Source organism: Malania oleifera, chromosome 1 (assembly GCF_029873635.1).
Source record: "Malania oleifera isolate guangnan ecotype guangnan chromosome 1, ASM2987363v1, whole genome shotgun sequence".
Taxonomy (NCBI): domain Eukaryota; kingdom Viridiplantae; phylum Streptophyta; class Magnoliopsida; order Santalales; family Ximeniaceae; genus Malania; species Malania oleifera.
Genome location: NC_080417.1, coordinates 97200640 through 97223795, shown reverse-complemented (window position 1 = coordinate 97223795; position 23156 = coordinate 97200640). Strand labels below are relative to the sequence as shown.

The 23156-nt window shown below is 35.2% G+C and overlaps 1 protein-coding gene across 3 annotated transcripts; it reads right to left on the bottom strand.

Annotated features, from left to right (window-relative positions):
- Window positions 1-5168: 5168 nt before the first annotated feature.
- On the bottom strand, window positions 5169-19678 carry LOC131160094 (glycine-rich RNA-binding protein 3, mitochondrial-like). 3 transcript variants are annotated; one of them, XM_058115441.1, is made up of 5 exons: window positions 19487-19678; window positions 18012-18156; window positions 17863-17931; window positions 16572-16678; window positions 5169-6595 (listed from the first exon to the last, which is right to left on the bottom strand). In XM_058115441.1, exons 2-5 carry the CDS (start codon window positions 18145-18147, stop codon window positions 5453-5455), a joined length of 1455 nt encoding a protein of 484 aa, XP_057971424.1. In that variant the 5' UTR covers window positions 18148-18156; window positions 19487-19678; the 3' UTR covers window positions 5169-5452. The 3 variants fall into 3 exon arrangements, with proteins under 3 accessions (XP_057971424.1, XP_057971416.1, XP_057971431.1); XM_058115433.1 differs by having other exon boundaries at window positions 18012-18150; window positions 19487-19644; XM_058115448.1 differs by lacking the exon at window positions 18012-18156 and having other exon boundaries at window positions 19487-19642.
- Window positions 19679-23156: the final 3478 nt, after the last annotated feature.

Genomic DNA, 23156 nt, shown 5'->3' with positions numbered 1-23156 from the left:
AACGGCGGTGCCTTAAACTTAATTTTTGCTCAACTAAATCTTTCTACTCCTTCCGAACTATTCATCAAGTGTACTCATTATGATCTTTTCAATTCCACCACCTCGAAGCAAATAGGGTATGACAAAGGAGATCAAAGTTGGTACCTCAAAGGAGGCAGGCCTCAACACACTCCTGCAGCAGCTCCTCCTCCTCCAGCGCGTGACCAGGGTCTTCCTGTAGACGCACCTTCTTGGTTTATGGGTTTTCATAATGACTTCTCCTCCTTCTGCTCCGAAGTGAGGTCTAGACTCTAGAGCATTCAGGAAAAGGTGTCCTCACTTGATTAATGCCTCATTCATATTGAGGAGCATCAAGCTAGTTCCTCCCGAGGTGGGGATCCCATGGATATGAGTTCAGCCCCTCGCAGTGATAATGACGATTCTGAGGAGGGAAGTGAGGATGATGATGAAGAAGAGGAAAGAAATTAAGAAGAGGAAGGTACTGAGGAAGAAGAGAAAGACGAAGAAACTGAAGAAGAAGATGATGGAGCTGCTAGTTAGATTTGTTATGTTGTATTCTGTATTTTTGATGTATTAAGAAACTAAATTTTAGAAATCCTTGGATGTATTCAAACACTTAGTTTGTACGTTGCTTGACTGTTATTTATGTATGTAATGACTCTTTGCTGCAATGATGACTTTTTGAGATTACCCTTCGTTTCTTTTTAAATAATGAAAAAGGGGGAGAGAAATTGTTAGCAAAGATGAAGTAATGAACAAAGATGAATTGTAAATGAATTGTAAGCAAATGTAAGCAAAGACTAAGATGGATTGTAAGCACGTAGCAAATGTAAGCAAAGACTAAGATGGATAGTAAGCACGTAATTATAAAAGCATAAATAAATTTGGAAAGTGTGTACTCATTTGATATACTTGTTTGATGTTCATTTGTTAATTATGATCTATTTTGAACTTTTTATACTTGATATCATTATTTTTCAAAACTTATTAAAGGAGAATTCTTATAGTAAGGGGGAGTCTTTTCTAAAGAACCCTCATCTTTACTCCTTGTTTGTCATCATCAAAAAGGGGGAGATTTGTTGGCCTAACATGGCTTTTCAATCTTATTTTGATAATTAAAACAAAATATGATTTAATATGTTTTTGTTAGAATGATGATGTTTCAGTAAAAACAAAGTTTAAAAGAAAGCAATGGAAAGCTCAAGGATTCATAAAACCATATGTATATGTAGAGTGATCCAAAAGAAAGCTCAAAGCAACACCAACATGAGCAAAATATGTGGACACTCAACGCTGACTCAAAACTCAAGTCAAAAGAAACGTAAAGCAAAATACAATGAAAGACTTGAAGAGTAGATTATTGGGCTTTAAGGACATTGTTGTAAGTACTTCTTGTTTGAATATCTTATGAAATATTTTTAAAGTTCTTTAGGGGTTGTTCATTAACTTAGAAACCTTATTTAAAACCTCGGAAAATATTTTATAAGTTAACAAAGCAAAAGAGCAAAAATATTTTTTGAAAATAAAATGAAAAATACGAAAAGTGACTGCCTAGACGATCGAGGAGCACCCTCAGAAGACTGAAGAAATATTTCAGAAGACTGAAGAATAAGTTCAGTCTGCTAAAGAATTTATTGGAAATTTTTGAAAAGGCAGTACACCCTCAGAAGACTAAACCCTCAGTTTAGTCATCTGAGTTGGGACTTCAGAAGTGTGAACCTACAGTTCAGTCGTCTGACCCTATGTCCAGTTCAAATTTTTTTAGTGTATTAAGGAACATCAGAAGACTAAACCCGATACTTTAGTCATCTGAACACTGTTAATGACTACAATTTTTAAATATTTTTAAATTCAAATATTGGTTTCTTGTGCCCCAAATTTTCTAAAAACTTGGAAAACACTCCAAGTAATCTTGGGCAACACGAAATCACTTTTAGAAGCCTATAAATACATGGTTTTGAAAATCAAATCATACTAAGAATTGAAAAATCTGTTGAAAGCCATCTTGCAATAAAATCTCTCTCTTGCTCAAATCCTTGCTCAAATGAATTACTGAATCTCTGTATTGCTCATCACCATTCTCTGATTTCCCATTGCTGATTTCTCATCTGGAGAAGGAACTTGGTGAAATTCTTACTTGAGCTTCAATTGTATTTCAATTTGATATTTGAATATTGAAGTATCTAGTGTTAGAAATTGTACTAATATGGTATTTGTGAGAGTATTCTTGTACGCAGAAATTATTTCTTGTTTCTTGTAGTTCTTGGACAATTCTAGGTTGTTGGATTGTTGACTGAGTGTGGGGTATCACTTAGAAATGCGTTGCTCTAACCTAGTGAATGAGTGGCTAAGTGTGGGGAATCACTTGTAATGGTTTGCTCCGCCCGGAAAGGAGTGCAATAGTGGAATCCTTTGGTGGTATTGGCCAAAGGCGAGGATGTAGGCTGAGGATAAGTCGAGCCTCGTAAAAATCCTGGTGTCTCTCTTTCCCTACTCTTTATTTTCAGTATCTCTATACTTTGTTGTGTGTGAATGTAAAGTGCAGGTAGCTGAAGTTAAGAACTAAGATTAACAAGAAGACTCTTAATTAAATAAAGTACATTTTGATTAAGCGTTTGCGGAAACCTAAAAAGGGAGTACGTTGTTTAATCGTTTGCGAAAATCTTTGTTAAGAGAGTGCAAATAATTCCATTCGATAGCTGCATACCTTATATTGATTTGGTATTTTGATTGTTCATTTTATGTTGTTGATTGGTCACATATTATTCCATCTCCATCTCCATCTCCATCTCCATTCTTGATTATGTTGTATTCACAATTGGTGATTTTCCTTGCTATAGGAGAGATACAGTGTCATGAAACCTAATAAAGTAATTTTTGAATAATGAAACTACCTTTTTTTCTTTAAAGAAATTGCTAGATTTCTAACTGAACCATAGAATTTATTTAAAAGCTAATGAAAATTGTTGGAGCATCTCCCCTCTGTTCTGAATATTTCTTATATATTTTTATCCTATAAAAAAATTCAAGAAGAAAATATAAGCACACACTACGTAACTTATTTCAAATTTATTGAACACCTACCATCAAACAATCAACCAAACATATAATTGATATTTTGTTGGGTGGGGTGGTACGGGTACAATCCCCTCAGTTACCTTGTGCAGACCACGTGACTAGAGGAATATCTCTGAAAGGGGGTAAGCTAGGTTAGTCACAAGCTAACCACATAACTAGATGAGCCTCTCCTAATGAGGGATAGGTCAAGTCAACCACATGTTGATTATTAATTAGAGGAGTCTCCCAAGATGGATATAAAATGCTTCAAGGGTCCATATTTTTAGTGGTCCATTAGAGGCGGTGACTCTTTTCTTCATCTAGGTCTACTTAGCTATACATTGATCACGTGAAGCCTCCCTCCATGGAGATAGGTTAGATTAACCATACACTAATCATATGACTAGCAACCTCTACTTAGGAGAGGAACATATTAGGTCGACTACTTGATTGAAATCAACCACATAACAAGATAAGCCTCTCCAAGTGAGGGTAGGTAAAGTCAATCATGTGCTAATCTTGTGATCAAAGGAGTCTCCTAACATTTTACATTTCTTAACTTCTAACCATATTTAGAATAAAAATTCATTTTTAATAATATGCTGATGTACAAAGAAAATATAATTGAAAATATTTTCTTTCTTAATTTTCATTCTTTTCATTTTCTTTTCTCAAACATATTCTTGATCCAAACATAACCTTACTAGTTTGTTTGGAACTTGAAATATATGATAAAAAATAAGGGAAAATATAAGGCTCTATTTGTTTGTTTCATGTTCCAAACCAACCTTGATGTATAGAGAAAATGCAATGAAAATTTTTTTTTCTTGCATTTCCTTCACTTATTTTCTCAAAAAAAATCCCTAACTTAAATGGGACATAAAAACTAAGATATATCTAAACTGCATTGTGATCCCAAAACGAATCCTACAAACTAGAATTCATACATAATTAATATTTAGTTTTTTTCTAAATTTTAATCAGATTAAAATAGACTTTGGCTTTTGATAGTATTTGATAGAGAAGGAAAATAAGAGGGCTTGTTTTCCTTTCCTTTTCTTTCCTCAAATAAAATCCTTGATCCAAATGGACCATAAAGAATGATAATCGGAAAAAAAAAAAAAAAAATTTAAAATAATATTTTAAAATGATATAGGAAGGTGCTTGAAGACATGTTATGCTCTATTTATGTCCGTTTTTGCTACTAACTATTCTTATTGAACGGGATAATAATTAAACAATCATTTTATAAGAATATAATAATTTATGAAAAAAAATTTAATATTGGTAAAAAATAAATGTTCATGGAGGCTTTAATTTTATTTTAAGAAACATAAAATGTCAAATGGACATTTTCGTGCTTAAAAGTTTATAAAAGTTTTGTACCCTATATATTCCATATTAGTTGGAATAGATAAAACATTAATACGTTCATTGACATTAAACTTGGCCCAAAATATTATTATTATGCTTAGTGTCAAGTTTTGAACTTAAATTTGTATCAATTTAAATAAAATACAATATAAAATTATATTAAATTTATCTAAATCGATCCAAATCTAACTACAAAATTAAAATTCATGTTCCAAAATGTGTAATGCAAAAGTAAAACTAATTTTCTTCTTCACACCACCATATTCTTGGACAATTCTCATCTTGTGTGAACGGCATGCATTGTTGTCACCCTCGATTGATTTGGAAGGAACAAAGCTAATGATAAACAAGCAGTTCAAGTCCATTGTAACGCGGAGTCGGTTTTAGATTCTTGGGATTTTATTTTATTTTTCCCAAGTCTCAAGATTGGAACCACGATATACCTCCACCATAAGTGAGGTTTTCTAAATAAAGATAGGATGTGCCACCCTATTTTTTCAAAAAAATAAAAAAAAATAGAGCTACACAATAATGGAAAACGCATGTTTTGACAGAGGAAAATACCCCGGAACGTTCAATGTTCACGGACTCGGTTCCATCTTGTTGAAAAAGAAAGTACACATTTTCTTTTGTAAAAAATGTGAAGCTGAAGCTCAGAGAGACCCTGATAGGAGCAAAAGAACATATTATCAGAGGCAGATTTGGCAACGCTCTACTAAAAGACGGCAAAAAGCACATCACAAAACTAGCCTTGGGCAGCATATTTATTCCTAACAAAACTGATTAGACTTTGCCTCTCCGAATAACTAATATTTGAGGCTCATAAACTTGAAAGCCGCCCAAAATGGAGGCAAAAAGCACAACACAACACAATATCTGCAGTCCACAATATCCAAACAATCAGTCTAAGAATGATAAAAGGTTAAATAATTAACTGTCTAAGACAGCATAATCTATAATAAGCGGTCCTACATGACTCTTGCTTGATTGCTGCAAAATCTTCATCCACAAGGGAAAAAATCTACCAGTTCCTAGAGTTGGCAACGCGGTGGTCCGGCTCATCATCCCCAACTCGGTAATTGCTTTCCTGCACATCCTGGTCATAGAGTCTGCTGCCAACAGCAGTCCCACTGCTCTGATTACCATATGAATGTCCACCACCACATGGTGTTTCTGTGGTACCATCATATCCACCAGTAGAAGAACCACTGCCATGACCACCACCACCACCACGGCTAAAATGGCTACTGTTGCTACCACTATTACCAGTGACACTATAATTTCCAACACCACCACAGCTACCATAGCCACCATTATTATTAGCATTAAAATTTATTCCAGTACTGTAATTGCCATTGCTGTTACTGCCGCCACCACCAGCACCACCATAGTTACCACCATATGATGTTTCTGCAGATCCACCATACCCACTAGCAAAGCCAGTGCCACCATTGAAATAGTTATGTTTGCCATGAGTGCCACTATGAGAACTATAATTTCCACTGTGACTGCTACCATAGCCGCCATCAACATTCATAGCATCAAAATTGTTTCCACCCTTGTGATAGCCACTACTACCATGGTTACCATCACTACCATAATTGTCCATAACATTACCATAGCTTTCACCACCACCATTTTCATGGTTGGAAGTAACACTATGTCCATTATTGATACTACCACCACCAGCTCCGTAGTTATCACCACAGCCTCCAATACTACCATTACCACTTCCATAGTTAGTGCCACCTCCATCACTGTAACTGTCTACTGCACTTCCATAGCTGTCATCAGCACCACCACCATGGTTGACACTAACACCATGATCAACACCACCATAGTTAGCAGTACTGTCACTGCCATAACCACCAATGCCTTCAAAACTAACTCTAGGATCACCAACACTACCACTTCCATGGTTATTATCACCACCGGTGCAACTGTCTTGTGAACTTCCATAGTTGTCACCATAATTACCACCACTGTAATTACCTGCTGCACTTCCATAGCTGTCACCAGCTCCACCCCTATAGTTGGCACTAACACCATAATTACCACCACCATAGTTAGCACTATTGCTGCTGCCCCAAGAGCCAACTCCTTGTATCGCCGGAGGACGTCTTTCTGTAGCATAATTAACCTTTATCCAACGTCCATGAAATTCCTGAGAAAAATCAAAGAATCATAACATAATAGTATGAGATGCCACTATTAATGAATGTATTAAAAAATATCATTTCCTCAAAATCAGACCAAGCAATTCACAGACAAACCAAAAGATGACATGAGATCACAATGACAAGTTCCATAATCCAACACCAATAGCGGTTCCATCACTAGTAGGCGTAACTTTTTACAAATTTATGAAATAAAATGGCACTCTATTGTGGGTGTTAACTCAAAACAAGTACCAATAAATGTAAGTTAACAAAACCCTTAACATGCTACTGGTAAGGAGAACACCCTACAAACTATGTTACTATAAAACAAAAAAATAAAGCAACTGTAACAATCCGAATTTGAAATAGAAATGTTCTATCTAATAAATAACACAGCCGAAGCCTTCAGTTCACCTCTAATTCTTCTTAAAGAAAAAATACACTAATTCACCAATCCTGACATGGTGTGGCTTTGGCATGAGCCGCAAGACTCACCTATTTGTTAAATTTTTTCACTCCTAATTCAATTACTTTTGTTTTCTCATTTTTTAGGCAAATTTGTCTTTGAAGCAATGCAAAATTTCAATACCTATCTAAAACAACTAGAAAAAAAAAAAAAGAAAGAGAGAAAGACATGTAAAACCACTGCCCAACCAAGGTGCCAACTTGAATAAAAAAACTCATCTGAAACTCAATATACAATGTATTCTTGTGTGTGCCCATGATCCTGCTTGCACGTGCATGCATTTTTGTTAATGTGTGCATGTATATGCATGAACATGTGTGCGTGTATTCATTTGAGCATTTGTAGTTGTACATGCAGATGCATGTGAGTGAAGGCAATGTCTAGCACCATCACTTTTCAAGGGAATCAAATCTCTAGGGATTTTTGTAGTTACCTCATTACTTTAACAGCAGTTGGATCCTTTGACATTTATAAGATTTGCATCCAAAATTTCATATTTAACAAGAGTATACAATAATTAAGCCATAATCTTGAAAATAAATTTACTGTGCTGTGTTTGGGAGCATGGACTCAAAACCTTAGATTTGGTTTTGTGTGGGTTTAGACAACTATAATGGTAGTACAAAATTACATTAAGTTTTGTGAAAATCCATACAAATCCTAATCCAGGGTTCAAAATTTGTGCTCCCAAACTCAATAGAAGCAACAAACTAGGCATGTGCTTTGCATGTGGACCATATTTGGAGCATTTTAGGTGCTTCATCCTTAAAGGTGCCTATATTGCAGCCATAGATTTAAAAACTAGGAATTATGTTTTAGATAGGAAATTTCAGTTATTTTATAAGTTTTGATTAATTGGAACTATTTTGGCATTTCAGTTTTTAGGATAGTTTTGTAATTATTTCTTTTACTTTGAATGGCAGGTCTAAGTACTTTGTTTGTGTATTGCATAAGTTACAGTGCAGTTACGAGTTGAAATCTAACCTCTCAGTCTCTCCCCCACATTCTTCTTCTTTTCTTCTTGTCCTTCTTGTCTTCTCTCTTCTCCTTTTCCATTATCCTCCCTCTTTCTCTGTTCTTTTTTCTTTCATCTATCACAGCAAACTTTGATCACCCATTTGTAGCTGTCTCCATGAGAGAATCATCCCAACTCCAAACCATCCTCACTGTCTTCAAGTTGCCCACACAAGTCGGTCACCATCCACTTGTCCATCAACCACATTCACATCAACTGCCTTCGTCTCCATAAAAGAAATGAAAAGAACACTCACGCTCACGCACTGCCAAAAGTTCCAGGAGAAGGGCAAGAATTATCACATTATTCCTCGCTTGACAATCATCACCTTCAAATGCCACTTCGCTGCAACACACCTGTCACTTCAACACCACCACCAGAGAAACAAATCCTTCCAGGCATTCCATCTCCAAGATTTTGTTGCTATCTGCCCGCCTGACAAAGGAGGTAACTTCATGAGCTGGCGGATGTTCTTCCAACCATAGGCTCAAATACCATTTTCAGGCCACGCCATTAAGTTCATTGAAGCGCCATCCTCCGTTCAGCCAGCCACTGTAAGACAATCACTTGAACATGACCAGTGATAAGAGTGAGACAGCCTTTCTTTTCCATTTTCCTGATTCATTTTCTCTGAGACGAAATAAGTGAAAAATGAACAGTAGAAAGTGATTATATCTCACTATATTTTGACGGTGCTTTGCAAAATTTTAACCTCTGTTGTGAGATACTAGACTATCAGTACAAATTTCTAAATTCTGAAGAAAATTTGGCTCTGGCGGAACTAAAATCAGCATTCTTCAGCCAATTAAATTTTCCTAGCTAGAAATTGAAGAATTTTTTGTGAGAATATCAAAGAAAATGCAAGTAATTGAATATTTGATGCAAGAAATTGGGTTCAATACTTAAGAAACAAAAGGAACAGCCAAGAACGACTGCATGGAAATTTTAGGATGCTGGGTGAGGCTACATGAAGTCACGAACTTGGGTAAGTACCTCTCACAAAAATGCGATCTAATGTATCTTAGCTATTGTGTAGGTCCATATATCTGTGCTCCTAATATTTTCCCTCACATTGAGGGAGAAAAAGGGCAATAATATGGTTCCTAAGTATTTGGCCATTCTTGAGAAACAACCAAACCTGGGCTTCTGATTCTGATGGCTGATTAGGACCTCACTGTTTCTTATATTGGTTGGTCAACAATGTAATGGATTTATTTAACACCGGTGCATCTACTTTGCTAAATCATAAATTATTTATTTAGCAAAGCAATAGTCACAAAAAGGTTGAAAATAATGAACATAACATTGGGGAGCCGTATGTTTCAACTTGATCTGAAATGAAATATACTGAGAAAATTATGTCCCACATTCTATAGTGTAATATTAGTGGACCACTTGAATAACTTTGGACAACTGTATTCTAGTGTTACTGATTGTTACCTTGAATTCAAACAGCTCATGTGCTGGTCTGTTCCTCATGACAGCCCTAGTGTGCTGCTTATATTTAAAAAAGGTTAAGAGGGGAAATCAGAAACCAAATTACTGTGCAGAACTGAAAACATCACGCCACTTTGTTTGAGGTTTACAATATGGTTTTGAAGCTGAGATATTTCCCCAATAATCCAATCAGGAGCCTAAAAACACCTCCAATTCAAAGTGGTCAAGACTCAGCCATGATATTGACTAAATGTTCAAGAGAGGACTCAACTTGTTGAGAATAAGTACTCCGTTGCTTTAAGTCCCCATAAATTATTGCATAGATGAGTATCATGACTACATCAATGATTTGCATATTGTCAATGCACAAGTTTCTAAACATTCATGAATCATATTTTCAGGATGTGATAGCTCTTTTTTAGGATATGATTCTGGAATTGTCTTTATTGACCCAAGAAACTGTTGATGTTTATTCTAATCCAAAGACAGACACACTTCTGTATAACCTTGAATCCTTGACGTGCCACTAGACTTAATAATTGGGACCCTTGGTGTCTCATATGATGAGTTGCCAACTACTAGGGTAGATATATTCATTAATGACAAGTTCTTCAACCTCAAATTTTCCATTCCTAACCCAAGGAATGAGCCACAATCGCGGTCTTAAATTTCGATTTTTACTAAAATTTCAAGCTCCAAACGAATGCAAAATTTGATTTTGATGTCAACTTTGATTTTAATTTGAAAAAACAATGAAAATTAGTAGTAAAGCATGGAATTCTTTTATGAGACTTTAGAAATGGTTAATAGACATCATAATGTAAGTTTTAGGGCTAATATATTATAAATTAAATACATATATGTTGTGCATGAGGTGCAATAGTTGTAATATAATGTGTGTTAAACACATTCGTGACATAATATGTGTATTAAACATATTTGATTCATATAAACCAAATTTATAAATCAATTAAATATTATTTATTACACAAATAAAGATAACTTAGAGATGAATGGTTAAATAATGTGTTGTTGTAAGTTCAAATTTCCATATAATTTCAAAAGCCCTTGTAATAATCTTTCGTTTCAATTAAACCAAAAAGGATAAATTAAGAGATAAATTTTACTTGCGCCTGAATCACACATTTGAGTTCCAAAGAAATTTCATTCTATAGTTAAAATTTCAACAAGTTTTGCTAAAATTTTGAGATTTCGATAAATTTCGGATGAATTTTTTTGGAATTTCAATGAAAATTATTAAGATAAAAATTGAATGCCATTTCAATTCCAAAGGTGACGGAAAGCAGAAATTTCGATGGAAATTTCAACAATTTCTTGGAAATTTAAGATCATGGCCACATTAATTGTTATTAAGGAGTCGAAGATTTCTCAAGTTGAACCTATTACTAAGTATTCTCTTGAGATGGTTTCTGCTCCATCCAATGAATATGTGGCTATGTGCCTCCATCACCTATTTCTTTTCCCTCCACATATTCTGAAACCAGTGATGGTGAAACTTTTCATTCTTGAATATGGACCAAATGCAGATTTGCTTGAGTTGCCATTATATCTGGTTATTAAATCGATTTCCCATTTATAAAACTTGCTACTCTATCAGAGGTAGAGGACATCGAAGCCTTCTATGTTGCTTGCAATTGGAGGATCTTCTTGCTACTTCCCCATGGTGATTGAGGATGCAACACATACCAGCTCAAGGATTTGCTCTTGTTGTGCCATTTCAAACATCAAAACTTGAGCTCATGTTTTCTCCAACAAGGGGAGTTTAACGGAGGACCACCTTTGGAACACCTTAAGCACTTGTGTTGTAACCATAAATTTAGAAATTAGTAATTTTAGTCTAGTTTGAGAATTTTGGTTATCTTCGAAGTATTAGTTAATCTGGACTTATTTCTTGTGTATTTTAGTTCTCTGGGTTTATTTTGCAATTATTTGTTTTACTTTGAATGTGTGGTGTAATGTGTGGTGTAAGGTACTTTGTTTGTGTGCAAGATGCAGTTGTGAATTGAAATTAAACTTCTATTTCTCTCACTCTGTGTGCGTGCGCACGTTCCTTCATTTTCCTTTCCTCTTCTCCATCTTCTCTTCTCTTCTCTTCTCTTCATTTCCCCCATTTCCTATCTCTATGCTCTTTCTGTCCTACACCAAGATAGGAACATCTTCCAATCATTTGCTTCAATGATCCAAAAAAAAGGCAAATGGATATATTTAAGAGTGATATTTTGTAATGGAGTGTCAACTAGTATTTTTTTTTTTTTTTTAATGGCAGAGTGTCAACTAGTAATTCAATACAAGTTCCAAATAAATCAATTAAAATAACATGTAAAATTTGCTTTACCTTTTCAAAATGCAAATTCATCAAAATATAGCTTAACAACTGATGGGGATCAGCAGCCACTTCCCCTTTCATTCGACGACATGGTGACACATGGACAGCCTCCGGAAGTCCACCACCATTAAATCTGTTTTGCAGGAACCCATGATTTGATGTGCAAATTTCTCTATCAAAACCTTCCCATCTTCAAATGGGTTGAACACAAAAGTTGAAGGAAATTTTGTTAGCTTTCTTTCGATACCAAGATCGCTTTATTTGGAGCTCTGTAGCAAAAGTTATGGCCTAAATATTGAAGCATGTTTGCGGCTGAAATTATCCATCAGCACTTTGTAGATTTTCTTGAGAGTCTCGACCAAGTCGCGACCAGGACACCTTGAGGTGTGACCAAGTCGCCTGCACACTGAGAAAATCCTGAGAGCTTCGACCAGGAGTGCGACCTGAAGCCTTGGGGGTGCGACCTAGTCGAAAATACCATCGTCTGAACATGAAAACAAGTGAGCTCAAGACTCTTGTGGGCCCCACACGGATCCATTAGGCCCCACATAGGATTGGGCCTCCATTTTGACTTTGTTTACATTTATTGTTTTATGCTATATTATGCGTTGTGTTAGGTATTTAATTTGTGAGAGAATTGTGTGAGTTAATGAGTTTATAATTTGTGAACATTAAGTGAGTTGTCTCCCATGCTTGTATGGGAAGTGTAGGTCAATTATTACTGTGTCTTTCTTTCCCCTATATATATTGCTATTGTAAAAACTGAAAGATGGCTAGGCATTGTTATTGAATGAAAAAAGGTTCTTCCTTTGTAAAGCTTTGAGGTTTGTTCCGATCCTTGAGATTGAGTGGCGAGAGGCTACAACGTTCTCCTTAGAGATCAGTTAGTGTGAGACCAACACCTATCCATCACGTCTTCACCATCTCTTATCCTAACACGTCATTCGCATATGAACAACAACAGCAGATCTTATACTTGTTCACCGAAAGCTTGAGGATTTCTTGGTTTGATTCAAGTTTGTTGATCATTGGTAAGATATCCAGCGATTCCACACGGTAATATCTATCCCAATCCCTTCCTAACTCTGTTTAGAATCCTTGTTTAAGATCCCATAAGCCTCAGTTGCGTAAAACTCTAAAAATCCCACTTTGTGTTTCAGTCCTGTCATAGGTCAGGCGACTGGCCCCAAGAGTTCAGTCGACTAACCCAGCCCTGCCAGCCCAGAAAACTATATTAAAACTTCCTAGGCGACTAACCCTGAACCCCAATCGACTCAAGACCCCAGAACTTGAAATTTTCAGTATTTTTACACATGCTTGTCAATTGTGGGAATATGATTGTGATAACATAGACTTATTTTCTGGAATGATTGAATAGCATCTTCATAGCATATCACTTGATTCTTTTGTGAAAGAACCATTTGGGATTGACTTATGAATCAAATTATATACCTTTTCAAAATCCTTGGACCAGTATGATAAAGCATGATTGGCTTTGTTTAACGTTTGGTTGGTTAAATTCTCAATTCAAAGTATTTCTCATGGATGTTGTTTGAGGGTTGAAACCTGTAGGACTAGGTTACCCTACCCCATCCTACATCAACAATTAGGAGCTTGGGAACTTGATGTAGGACGGGATGGGGTGACCTAGTCCTACCAATTTCAACCCTCACAAGCAAGCATACACACTCAAGACACTTCAAATTAAAATTCCATTAATCAACATAAACACATTAAATCAAAGGACATTTCACATGTTCCAAGATTTTTAAAAAGGTGTATGATGCTATCCAGAAATAAGTCTCAATTGATTCTTTCAAAAAGATATTAAGTTAAATACGGAAAGATGCAATTTCAATGTTTTAAGAATTAAATTCTAAGCTTAGCACAGCAATATTCCACAAATTGATTTCAAGCTAGCAAACTGAAATATTGAAGTCTATGGATGCAAAGGCTTAACAAATATGAAATTTCAGATTTGCAGCAAAGGCTTCAATATAAAATGAGGGTTCAAATAAGTGCTGAATTTACCAATAATACAATGGATGACTTGACGATATTCTACACAAGTTAGTTCACGCCTTAAGTTCTTCATACAAGCTTTGAAATACCAACGAACGCAGCAATGCAATGGAGTGATGGTGGTCGTGTGAGGATATGAAGGTGCTGGCCGTGTGGGTGTATTTTGGTGGTGCGGTGAGAGTGAGGGAGGATATGGAGAATGAGTTGCTGGATAGGTTAGTGGTCTCTCACCACCTGATCTCCGAAGAGAACGATGTAGCCTCTCACTGCACAATCACAAGGATTGGACAAAGCTATAGCAAGCTTCAACAAAGGAAAATCCTTTCAATATCAATATTCAAAACTTTGCTTTTCTTTCTTACAATGAAGGGATATATATATAGCTAGCATGGGGGGACAAGACATTAATAAGCTAACAATTCTCGTACAAGCATGGGAGACACAAATAATAAAAACACCAACTTACTAGACATAATAAACACTCACACAACTTACAACACTCCAACTTACAAGACATTAAATACTAAGCACAACTTACTAACACACATTAATTAGCTCAACTTACTAGACCTATTAAATACTTAGCACACTTGCAAGCTAAGTTGACTCAATAATTATTACAACTTAAAATCTGTAATTATGTCAAAGGGGAGGCTCCAACTGTGAGGGGCCCACAAGATCATGTGGGGCCCATATGGGGTCTTGATCTCAGACTTGCTTTGGCATCTCTGATGGGGCCTTTCTCACACTGGAACATCTTCTAGATACTCCATAAGTTCCTGCGAAGCAACGAACGAAAGGGGCATCCAGAGGTCTTCCATGTGTTAGCATGTCGACGAAGGAAATGGGGACTCCTGAAGGTCATCCACGTGTCATAATATCTGAAAATGACATGGGCAACGAATGTCGATCCCCATTAGAACTCTATGTTGGAGGTAAAAGGTTCAAACCTTGGGAAGGGGGTGGAAGGGGGTAATGGGATGGGAAAAGGGCTAACTCTAGTTGTGTAGCCCAAGTGCAGTGGACCTCCAAATCCAATGGACCAAAAAACATATATTTCCCTAAATATCATGCTTTCAATAATCCAATACCTGCATAGGTTGCAATGCACTCAAGTAGCTTTAACTAGGAAACAATTCCAACTCAAATAGTACAGGTAGAATAATGGAAATGATTCTAAAGTTCTAAGTAAGCATAAGTCATATCCCATGTAGTCGGAGACAAAGCAAAGGATTATCTGTCTTCCTTATGCACAATCATGGTTATAGAAGGACACCAAATCTTAATCTCTTTAGCGAGCATTTTCGACTATATCTTTCTTAAGTTTAAGAGTACCTTTCCTAAGTGCCTTCTTTTTTGTGCTTTACAAAATTCTTTAATAATCGAATACCCGAAAAAACCTCACTGCATTCAAATAGCTTAACTAATAAAAAAAATTGCCAGCTCAATGGTACAGATAGAATAATGGACACACCTCTAAAGTTATGATTTAGCATATGCCATATAGTAGGAGATAAAGCATATACAGAATAATTGTTATAATCTTATGATTCGCAATTCAATTCATACAATTTGTATCAATTCCACACTAAATCCATTTGAATCTTACTAAAAAAAAAAAAACAAACAACTGAATTGTTGTCAAATCTATCATAGGGATTGATGAATCCATCAATTAACATGGTTCTAGACCTATTATATCCGCATAGACATACTAGATTAAAACCCCAGAAAAAACATTTATTTTTTTCTTTTTTAATCGCTTCTATTTTTACATGATTACCTTTCATACCTTGTCTACGTCAATTTTGTGCTTAAAAAGAAGAGACAATAGATAAGGGTCATATGTTGCCTTCACAAAACCATTCTAAACTCTTGGAAGAGTATAGTGTTCTGCTATTGAAAAAGAGCAGAACACTCAACGGCTAAGGGTATTTCACTGTCCAATATCCAAAGGGATTGGAAGGCGGCATTGATTTAAATACTTCGTCTCTTTTTTTCTTTTGCTTTTGTTGTGAAGGAGGATGGCTTGTCCTCTTTTTCCTGAATTTTTTTTTTTTTCTTTTCTTGCATTAACGAAGTTTTTGGTAACTAAAAAAAATACTCATCAGCTAAGGTGGCACTCGAGTTTCATTGTATTGTTAAGATTCAAAAGTTGGTATTTTTCAGTATTTTTTCAATTATTATCTTTTTCCTAAGCTAATTATTTATTTATTTTTAATTTGATAAAAAGTATCTGAATATGCATGAACTATTATTTTTTAATAGTTAATAAACACAAAAAGCTGTTTTTTTTATAATTATTTCTCTTGATTCTTCCCTTAAAATAAAGTTCATTTTTTTACTATTATTCCTTGACTCGTTCCCTTACTTTTCATTTGTTTAGGAAAAGCATACACAACTAAGAGTATCTTCCTTATGTGTCCACCACATTTAGCTATTGCTGGCTTTAATTTAATGAGCTGTGTTGATCATTGGAGAAAATGTTTATTCTTGGATAAAAATTATACTTTATTTCATTAATATATGCTACACCAGGCAACATTTATAGACAAATAGTAGACTTCTCCATGTTTGACCTCACTAAATAAAAGTAAAACCAGATGAACATTTCAATTCTCAGTAAATCATGCAACCCATTCATGTCTGCCATATAAATAAGTTAAGAAGTCACAGAGAGGATTAAAATCAGACCTTCCCATCCAAAGCCTGGATGGCACTGGAAGCTGCCTCAGTAGATGTATAACTAATAAAGCCAAAGCCTCTGGACCTACCAGTCTCACGATCCATAATAACCCTAGCTGCAAGAATATGAAGGATCAGCATTGACTAATGAGCACTAGCACTGTCAGCAGTACAACAAAAACTTATGAGGACGACATGGGAACTACAGGATTCTGTTCATAATTGAGATTCAAGAAGTTCAAATCACTTAAAAAAATTCTGAATTTATGTTTTCAACAGGAAAAATCCTACAAATATTAACTTAAGAAATTTGTTATTCAGTATTTTTTTTTTTTCTAAGTGTGATTGATATGACCAGATATGAACTTTAATTCTTTTGTTTTTGTGCTGCGGTTCAGCCAAAAAACTCATCAGCAATGTACAAACAATATGAAAATGACTCAAATTTTCATTAAGCATAATCACTGTTAAATAAAAAGGGCACCAATGCACTAATCCCCCAACTATGCAGAAATTGAGGGTGGTGCACAGCCTTTCTCTTGCATATGGATAGGCTATTTCTGTAACCCAATTCTTTCACTCATAATGGAGCAACCCAATTTATATCATAAAATTACTTTTGAAATTACTTGATTGTTTTATATAATTTGAATTGATTAGCATGTAACTTATCAATATAGCATATGATGAAAAGATATCCTTTCCAGCATATGTAGGGTCACTTTTAACATTGTGTCCTGTATCTTTTCGAGACATTGCAGCAATGAGCAATCCTGCTTTCGCTGTTTAAAAAATAATATCAGTTGCTTCTAAAGTTTGACGATTCTGTTGAGAGAATAATTATGCACAAAATTTTTATCTGTTTATTGCAAGGTACAGCCTAGCAGGTATTTTCGAAAAATATGGAGCAAAAGTGTTTCTACATGCTTCAAGCTACAATTTGGAGGAAAATGTCTTTAAAATTATAATATTATTGAGATCATTGCCTGGGGGAAGTTTTACATTATTTTGAAATTTCATGGACTATCCCTATAATTATGGGATAAGAAAAGTAAGCAGCTTTAAGTTATATTAACATACTGATTTAATTTGATTGGATTAAATGCAAAGATAATTTCCATGTACCTTGTGCAAATCTGCGCAGTGGTGGTCTATGCGCTGCTCTCAGTTTCAGTTTTATTTTCTTACTTCAGTTTAGTTTGTTTTCTTTCTTCATGCATGTGTGTGTGAGAGTTGTTCCTCTTTTTTTTTTTTTTTTTGGAGGAGGTTAGAACCTAGGAGTGAGCATGGGGAGGAATACCTTCAATTACATCCCCATAAGGTGAGAATGTTTCTCTTAGGCTTGTTTCATCTGTGCCATACGATAGGCCTGCAAAGAAATATAAAGCCATTGTGAAATGCCCAAAGAAAAGAAGCAACGACTATAAAATAAAATGAAAACCAATGCACCTCCAACGAAGAGCCTTGAGGATGACATGGATCTTATTGCTTGGTAAATAGATGGCTTGGAAGCAGATAAATCCAAATTGACATGTTTGCTCACTGTGTGCTTAAGTATACTCCCAACCTTGTTAACAAAAGCCATTGTCTAAACCTAAAATAGACAGCTATCACAACTCTAATCTCTGTGCAAACAAAAGCAAGGATGTGCAAAGAATGCTAATCTCATTTTGTACAATCAACAAAGCAACAAACTCTGCTTACTGGTGCCAAAAACTAACAATTAGGTCAACCAAAAGAAGATACAGCAAGCACAGGAAACTTTGCTTCTTTTTTTTTTTTGAGGGGGAGAGGGAGAGGGAGAGGGAGTGGGTGGGAGACTTCTTGAGACCCTACCCATGCTCATATATAGTTTCTTTTTTTTTTTCTTGTTTCTTTTTCCTATGCTACATTAGCAAGTAATCTTTCAGAATATAAAATCACAAACGGAAATTGTGCACAAAAAAAGTAACACAAAATCTGAAATAATGGCTCATTAGATCTGATCAAAACACAATAAGAACATAGGAAAAGAAAAAATCCAACAATCCATTCAAGGATTAAATTTATACAAAAAAAAAAAATCCATGAAAATGAAGAGTACACTTGTATAGCAACATCATGTGTGCCCCCAGTGCAGGATTTGAGCATAACAAGCATCCTTCTATGGGCACAACATTTGCAGAAGGCACATCTTTAGTACACCAAGAACATTGCATTTAAATTCTAAAGAACCTTTCACATGTCAACCAGCCAATAATTATGCCAACCAAATGAAACAAAGTTTAAAACTGCCATCACCTACCAACTCAGCTGGTATAGTATGATATAATGTGTATTAGTTTCATTCTTCCTCTAAATTATAAAGAAATGAAGCTCCTATTTTATTTTCCGTTTGTACCAACTGCCTCCCATTACACCAGAAACCCTGCCTCTGCTGCTCAATTAAGGATCCACAATCCTCACTCTCTCAAACACAAACACATACAAACAAACATATATATTTGAAAGAACGGACCCAGAGATGAGCTCTGATGTAATAAACGTTCATATTACAGTTCATAAATATCAACACTGACACTCTTTTAAGCAGACGCAGGTAAGAGGCACAACAATCTAGAGAACTCTCAAACAAGCTGTTAAAAACCATCTTTGACTAGACAGTGTAGACCCCAGATTTTAACTCAAAATAATCCATCTTTAAATCCAATCAAAACGAAACGAAACCACCTCTGAGACGAAATTCACATCCCAATAAAGAAGATAAAATGCAACCCTTAAATTAACAATCAATAGAAACAACCGACAATAAACAAGTTGGCAAGCGCAATCAGCAGGCAACCAAGTAACCAACTAGACACAATCCTAGAAGAAAAATATGTAAATCCATATGCGAATCTTAACAATAATTTCTAATAATTGAAGAGAAGAAGATCGTAGTTAACCTCGGGAAGGATCCGAGTCGTTTAACTCTCGCCCACTCGCAGGCTAAAACCCTCGCGCTTGCTCAAAAAGGGTTTTAAGAACTGAACTGGGATTTTTTATTTTCCTAAAACCCTTTCAATTGAGTCCCTACTTCCTATACAGTGCCCAGTGGCCCAAGGCCCCAAGCTCCTTTTTTTTTTAATTTTGATTTTATTAGGTGTTGATGTTTGTATTTATGATATATAGTTGAAATTTTAAGGTGAAATTAATTCACTATTTAGTAAAAAATGTTAGAAAATTTTGCACGAAAAATATGATTATTACTTATAGATATTGTTTAGTATTAAATAGAATTCAAATGTTAAAAAGTCAAATCATCCATCTTGTACGTATTTTTAAAATTTTACAAAGAAAAAAAAATAGATTTCATGAATTAAAGATTTCATTTTGAAAATAAAATATTCAAGAATGTTATTCTAAATGAATTTTTTTTTTTAAATTCTGTGAAAATATTTGCTTAAACATGTGTTTTAAAATCACAAAAATTTATGAAAGATAGATTTTAGGGCATCCCATTTCTTTGCATTGCATTATTTAAACATTATTTCAAATTTATACATTAATTTTTAAGGAGAATTAATAATAAAGGTAGATGGGACAAGGGAATGGCACCCAACACTCCAATAAAAAAAGGACACTTCCTTGCTATTATAATTTTAAAAATAATATATTTTTTGCTCCACCATGCAAAACTCATTGGACCATCCAGTGAGTTTTACTCACACATCAAAGTGGGAAATAAGAGTTTTTTTTTAATTTTAATTTTATTTTATAATAAAATATTAAATAATACTTCATTTGGGAAAAAATTTTCCGTTTTGAGGCTTACGTAATCTAATCTCGCTAGACCAAACTACAAGATTTAAACAAGCAGAGCTTCTCGTGGTGACGCGTGGCAAACGAGGAAGCAAATTTCACAAGACCAAACTACGAGTTTTGTAGGGGAAATGAGTCATGAGCTTACGCGTGGCAAGCTGGAAAGCAAATCTTGCAGGACCAAGTTATGAGATTTGCAGAAAAAATGAATAGTGAGCTGACGCATGGCGAATCTCGCAGCTTGATCCTGCGAGATTTGCTTTGGCCGTTTACATTCTTGCCGGCCAAGTTAGAGTTTTTTCCCAAAATTCAAATTCCTGGAAACGGATTTTCGACACGAATTACAGAATGACCTTTCCCGAGAAGGGAAAGTTCACGGGCGAATCGCTAAACTGGAGCGTGGAAATTTCCAACGACGGCGGCGGTAGTCCAAAATGGGGGATTGTTTCTTTCGATTTGGCTGGCAATGAGTTCCGGGTGGTGGCGGAGTTCGATTGCGTCTTCTACTCGCCGATGCTAGGTTTCATGGGGGGATGCCTCTAAGTGCCATTCCGGAAGGTGCCGGAGATGAGGCTAGAGATGTGGGTGTGGAAGGAGTATGGGGAAGCAGTGTCGTGGACAGCGTTGGGGAGTATAATTATTGCTTGAATAAATACTTTTGTCTACATACTGTGTATAAACATGGATAAGGTACTTACTAAAGGAATTTGACCTATATCTAAGGGATTATGTTTTTAATGCATTAGTAATGAATTTCCATATTCTCACCTAAAAAAAAAAGAAAAAAGAAAAAAAGAAGACTCGAGACAGAATCTGGTTAGCAGGCAGAAAATGTAGGTGTTGTCCTACTCCACCACGCACCCCCCTTGGCCCCTCCCCGTCATCATCTTCACAGTGGACCAAAAGTTTGAACCCCTCATGATTTTAAACTGTGAGTTGGTGAATCCATGGGGGCTTGGTGGCTCTCTCATGGTATAAACATCCCCCAGATCTAAGTCTGCTTCCTCTCTCTCTCTCTCTTTGTGGATTGCTTGACCTTTGGCTCTCAGATCTCCTTCAGCTGGTGGAAAGGCGACTGAGAGAATTCTTTCCCCCTACAAATCTCTCACCTTGATCCTGCGAGATTTGCTTCTTAGCTTGCCATGCGTAAGTTCATAGTTCATTTTCCCTACAAATCTCGCAGCTTGATCCTGCGAGATTTACTTTCCAGCTTGCCACGCATCACCACGAGAAACCCTGCCCATTTAAATATCGCTGGATCAAGTTGTGAGATTACATAAGCCTCAAAACGGAAATTTTTTTCCCAAACGAAGTATTATTTAATATTTTATTATAAAATAATATTAAAATGGGAACAAACTCTGAAAATAAATTCCCATCCAATCATTATTTAATATTTTAATATTAAAAAAATCAAAAAAAGGAAAAAACTCCTGTTCTTTGAGTTAAAAAAAAAAAAAGGTGAATTTGAAATATAATAATGAAGCAAAATAGTTATAATTAATTTTTCATTTTATATATATTTTTTAATTTGTAAGGTTTTGTATTTTTGTTGATGATAGCTAAAATTTTTCATTTAATTTTAGGATAAAAATAAATATTTTATTTATTTATTTATTTTAATTTTATAAATATTAACTAAATAAGTTGCTAGTTACTATTTTTTATTTACCAAATAAGTTGCTACTTGCTTGTCTTCATTTTTAATTTTAGTTTTAAATGTTAATTTTTAATTTTTAATTTTTAATTTTGTTTTCGCAATTTTCGATAGTAACACTAAATGATTCCTAAATTTAAGTTCTTTTCACATGTATCAAACTTTTATATATATATATATATACGTGTATATAAATGCTGCAAATTATAGAATATTAAACATATTTCTTGAGAGTTAATTTTGAATGTTTGTTAACTTATGCTAATTCTTTTGAAGTATAAAGAAATGAGCAAGGTAGTAGGAGAGAGACATTTAATCCTGATACTTTTTCGTAATATGAATATTCTATTATTTGTTTCCCATGTTAGTAGTTAATTTTCTAGTGATTTTTTGTTAGGACCGAAAGAGCCCATGGGTGGGATTGATACACATGAGGGAACATCAATTTGATCCAAAAGTTTAAGCCTATTAGGTTTTGGATCAAACCATGTATATAAGCACCCATCATCCACTCAAAATTTCCAATGTGGGACAAGCTCACAAGTGGAATTCTCAACAATCTGCTCCCCCTTGAACTGAAATCGTCTCTCTTCTTGGAGTAAGCTCAATTCCCCAATAGTTGCTCAAGTGGGTCTTACCACTGGCACCTTACGTGCGTCAGATTGCATTCCACATGCCTCCGAACCAATCCTACCTCTCACGTCTTGACCCTATACGAATCCATTCGTAGCCTAAATGATCCTTATTAGCCTCAGCCACACACTTAGTCCTCCAACTGTTAACATGTCAAGAGAATTAGTTTCACGTTTCGACTTTTTTATGATGTTGCTCACCTAGAGTTACGAATCGTTGTCTCTGATACCACTTGTTAGGACCAGAGGAGCCCAAGGGTGAGCTTGATACACATGAGTGAACACCAACTTGACCAAAATGCTTAAGCCTATTAGGTCTTGGGTCCAACCATATATATAAGCACTCATCATCCACTTAAATTTTTCAATGTGGGACAAGTTCACAAGTGGAATTCTCAATATTTTTTCCTTTATTTTTTAAATTTTTTTATCAATTCGATTAATCAAAAACATTGATTAATTGAATTTTAGTTACCCAATCAAATGAGTTTTAGTTTTGGTTTATGAGATTGGTTATTCATGTTC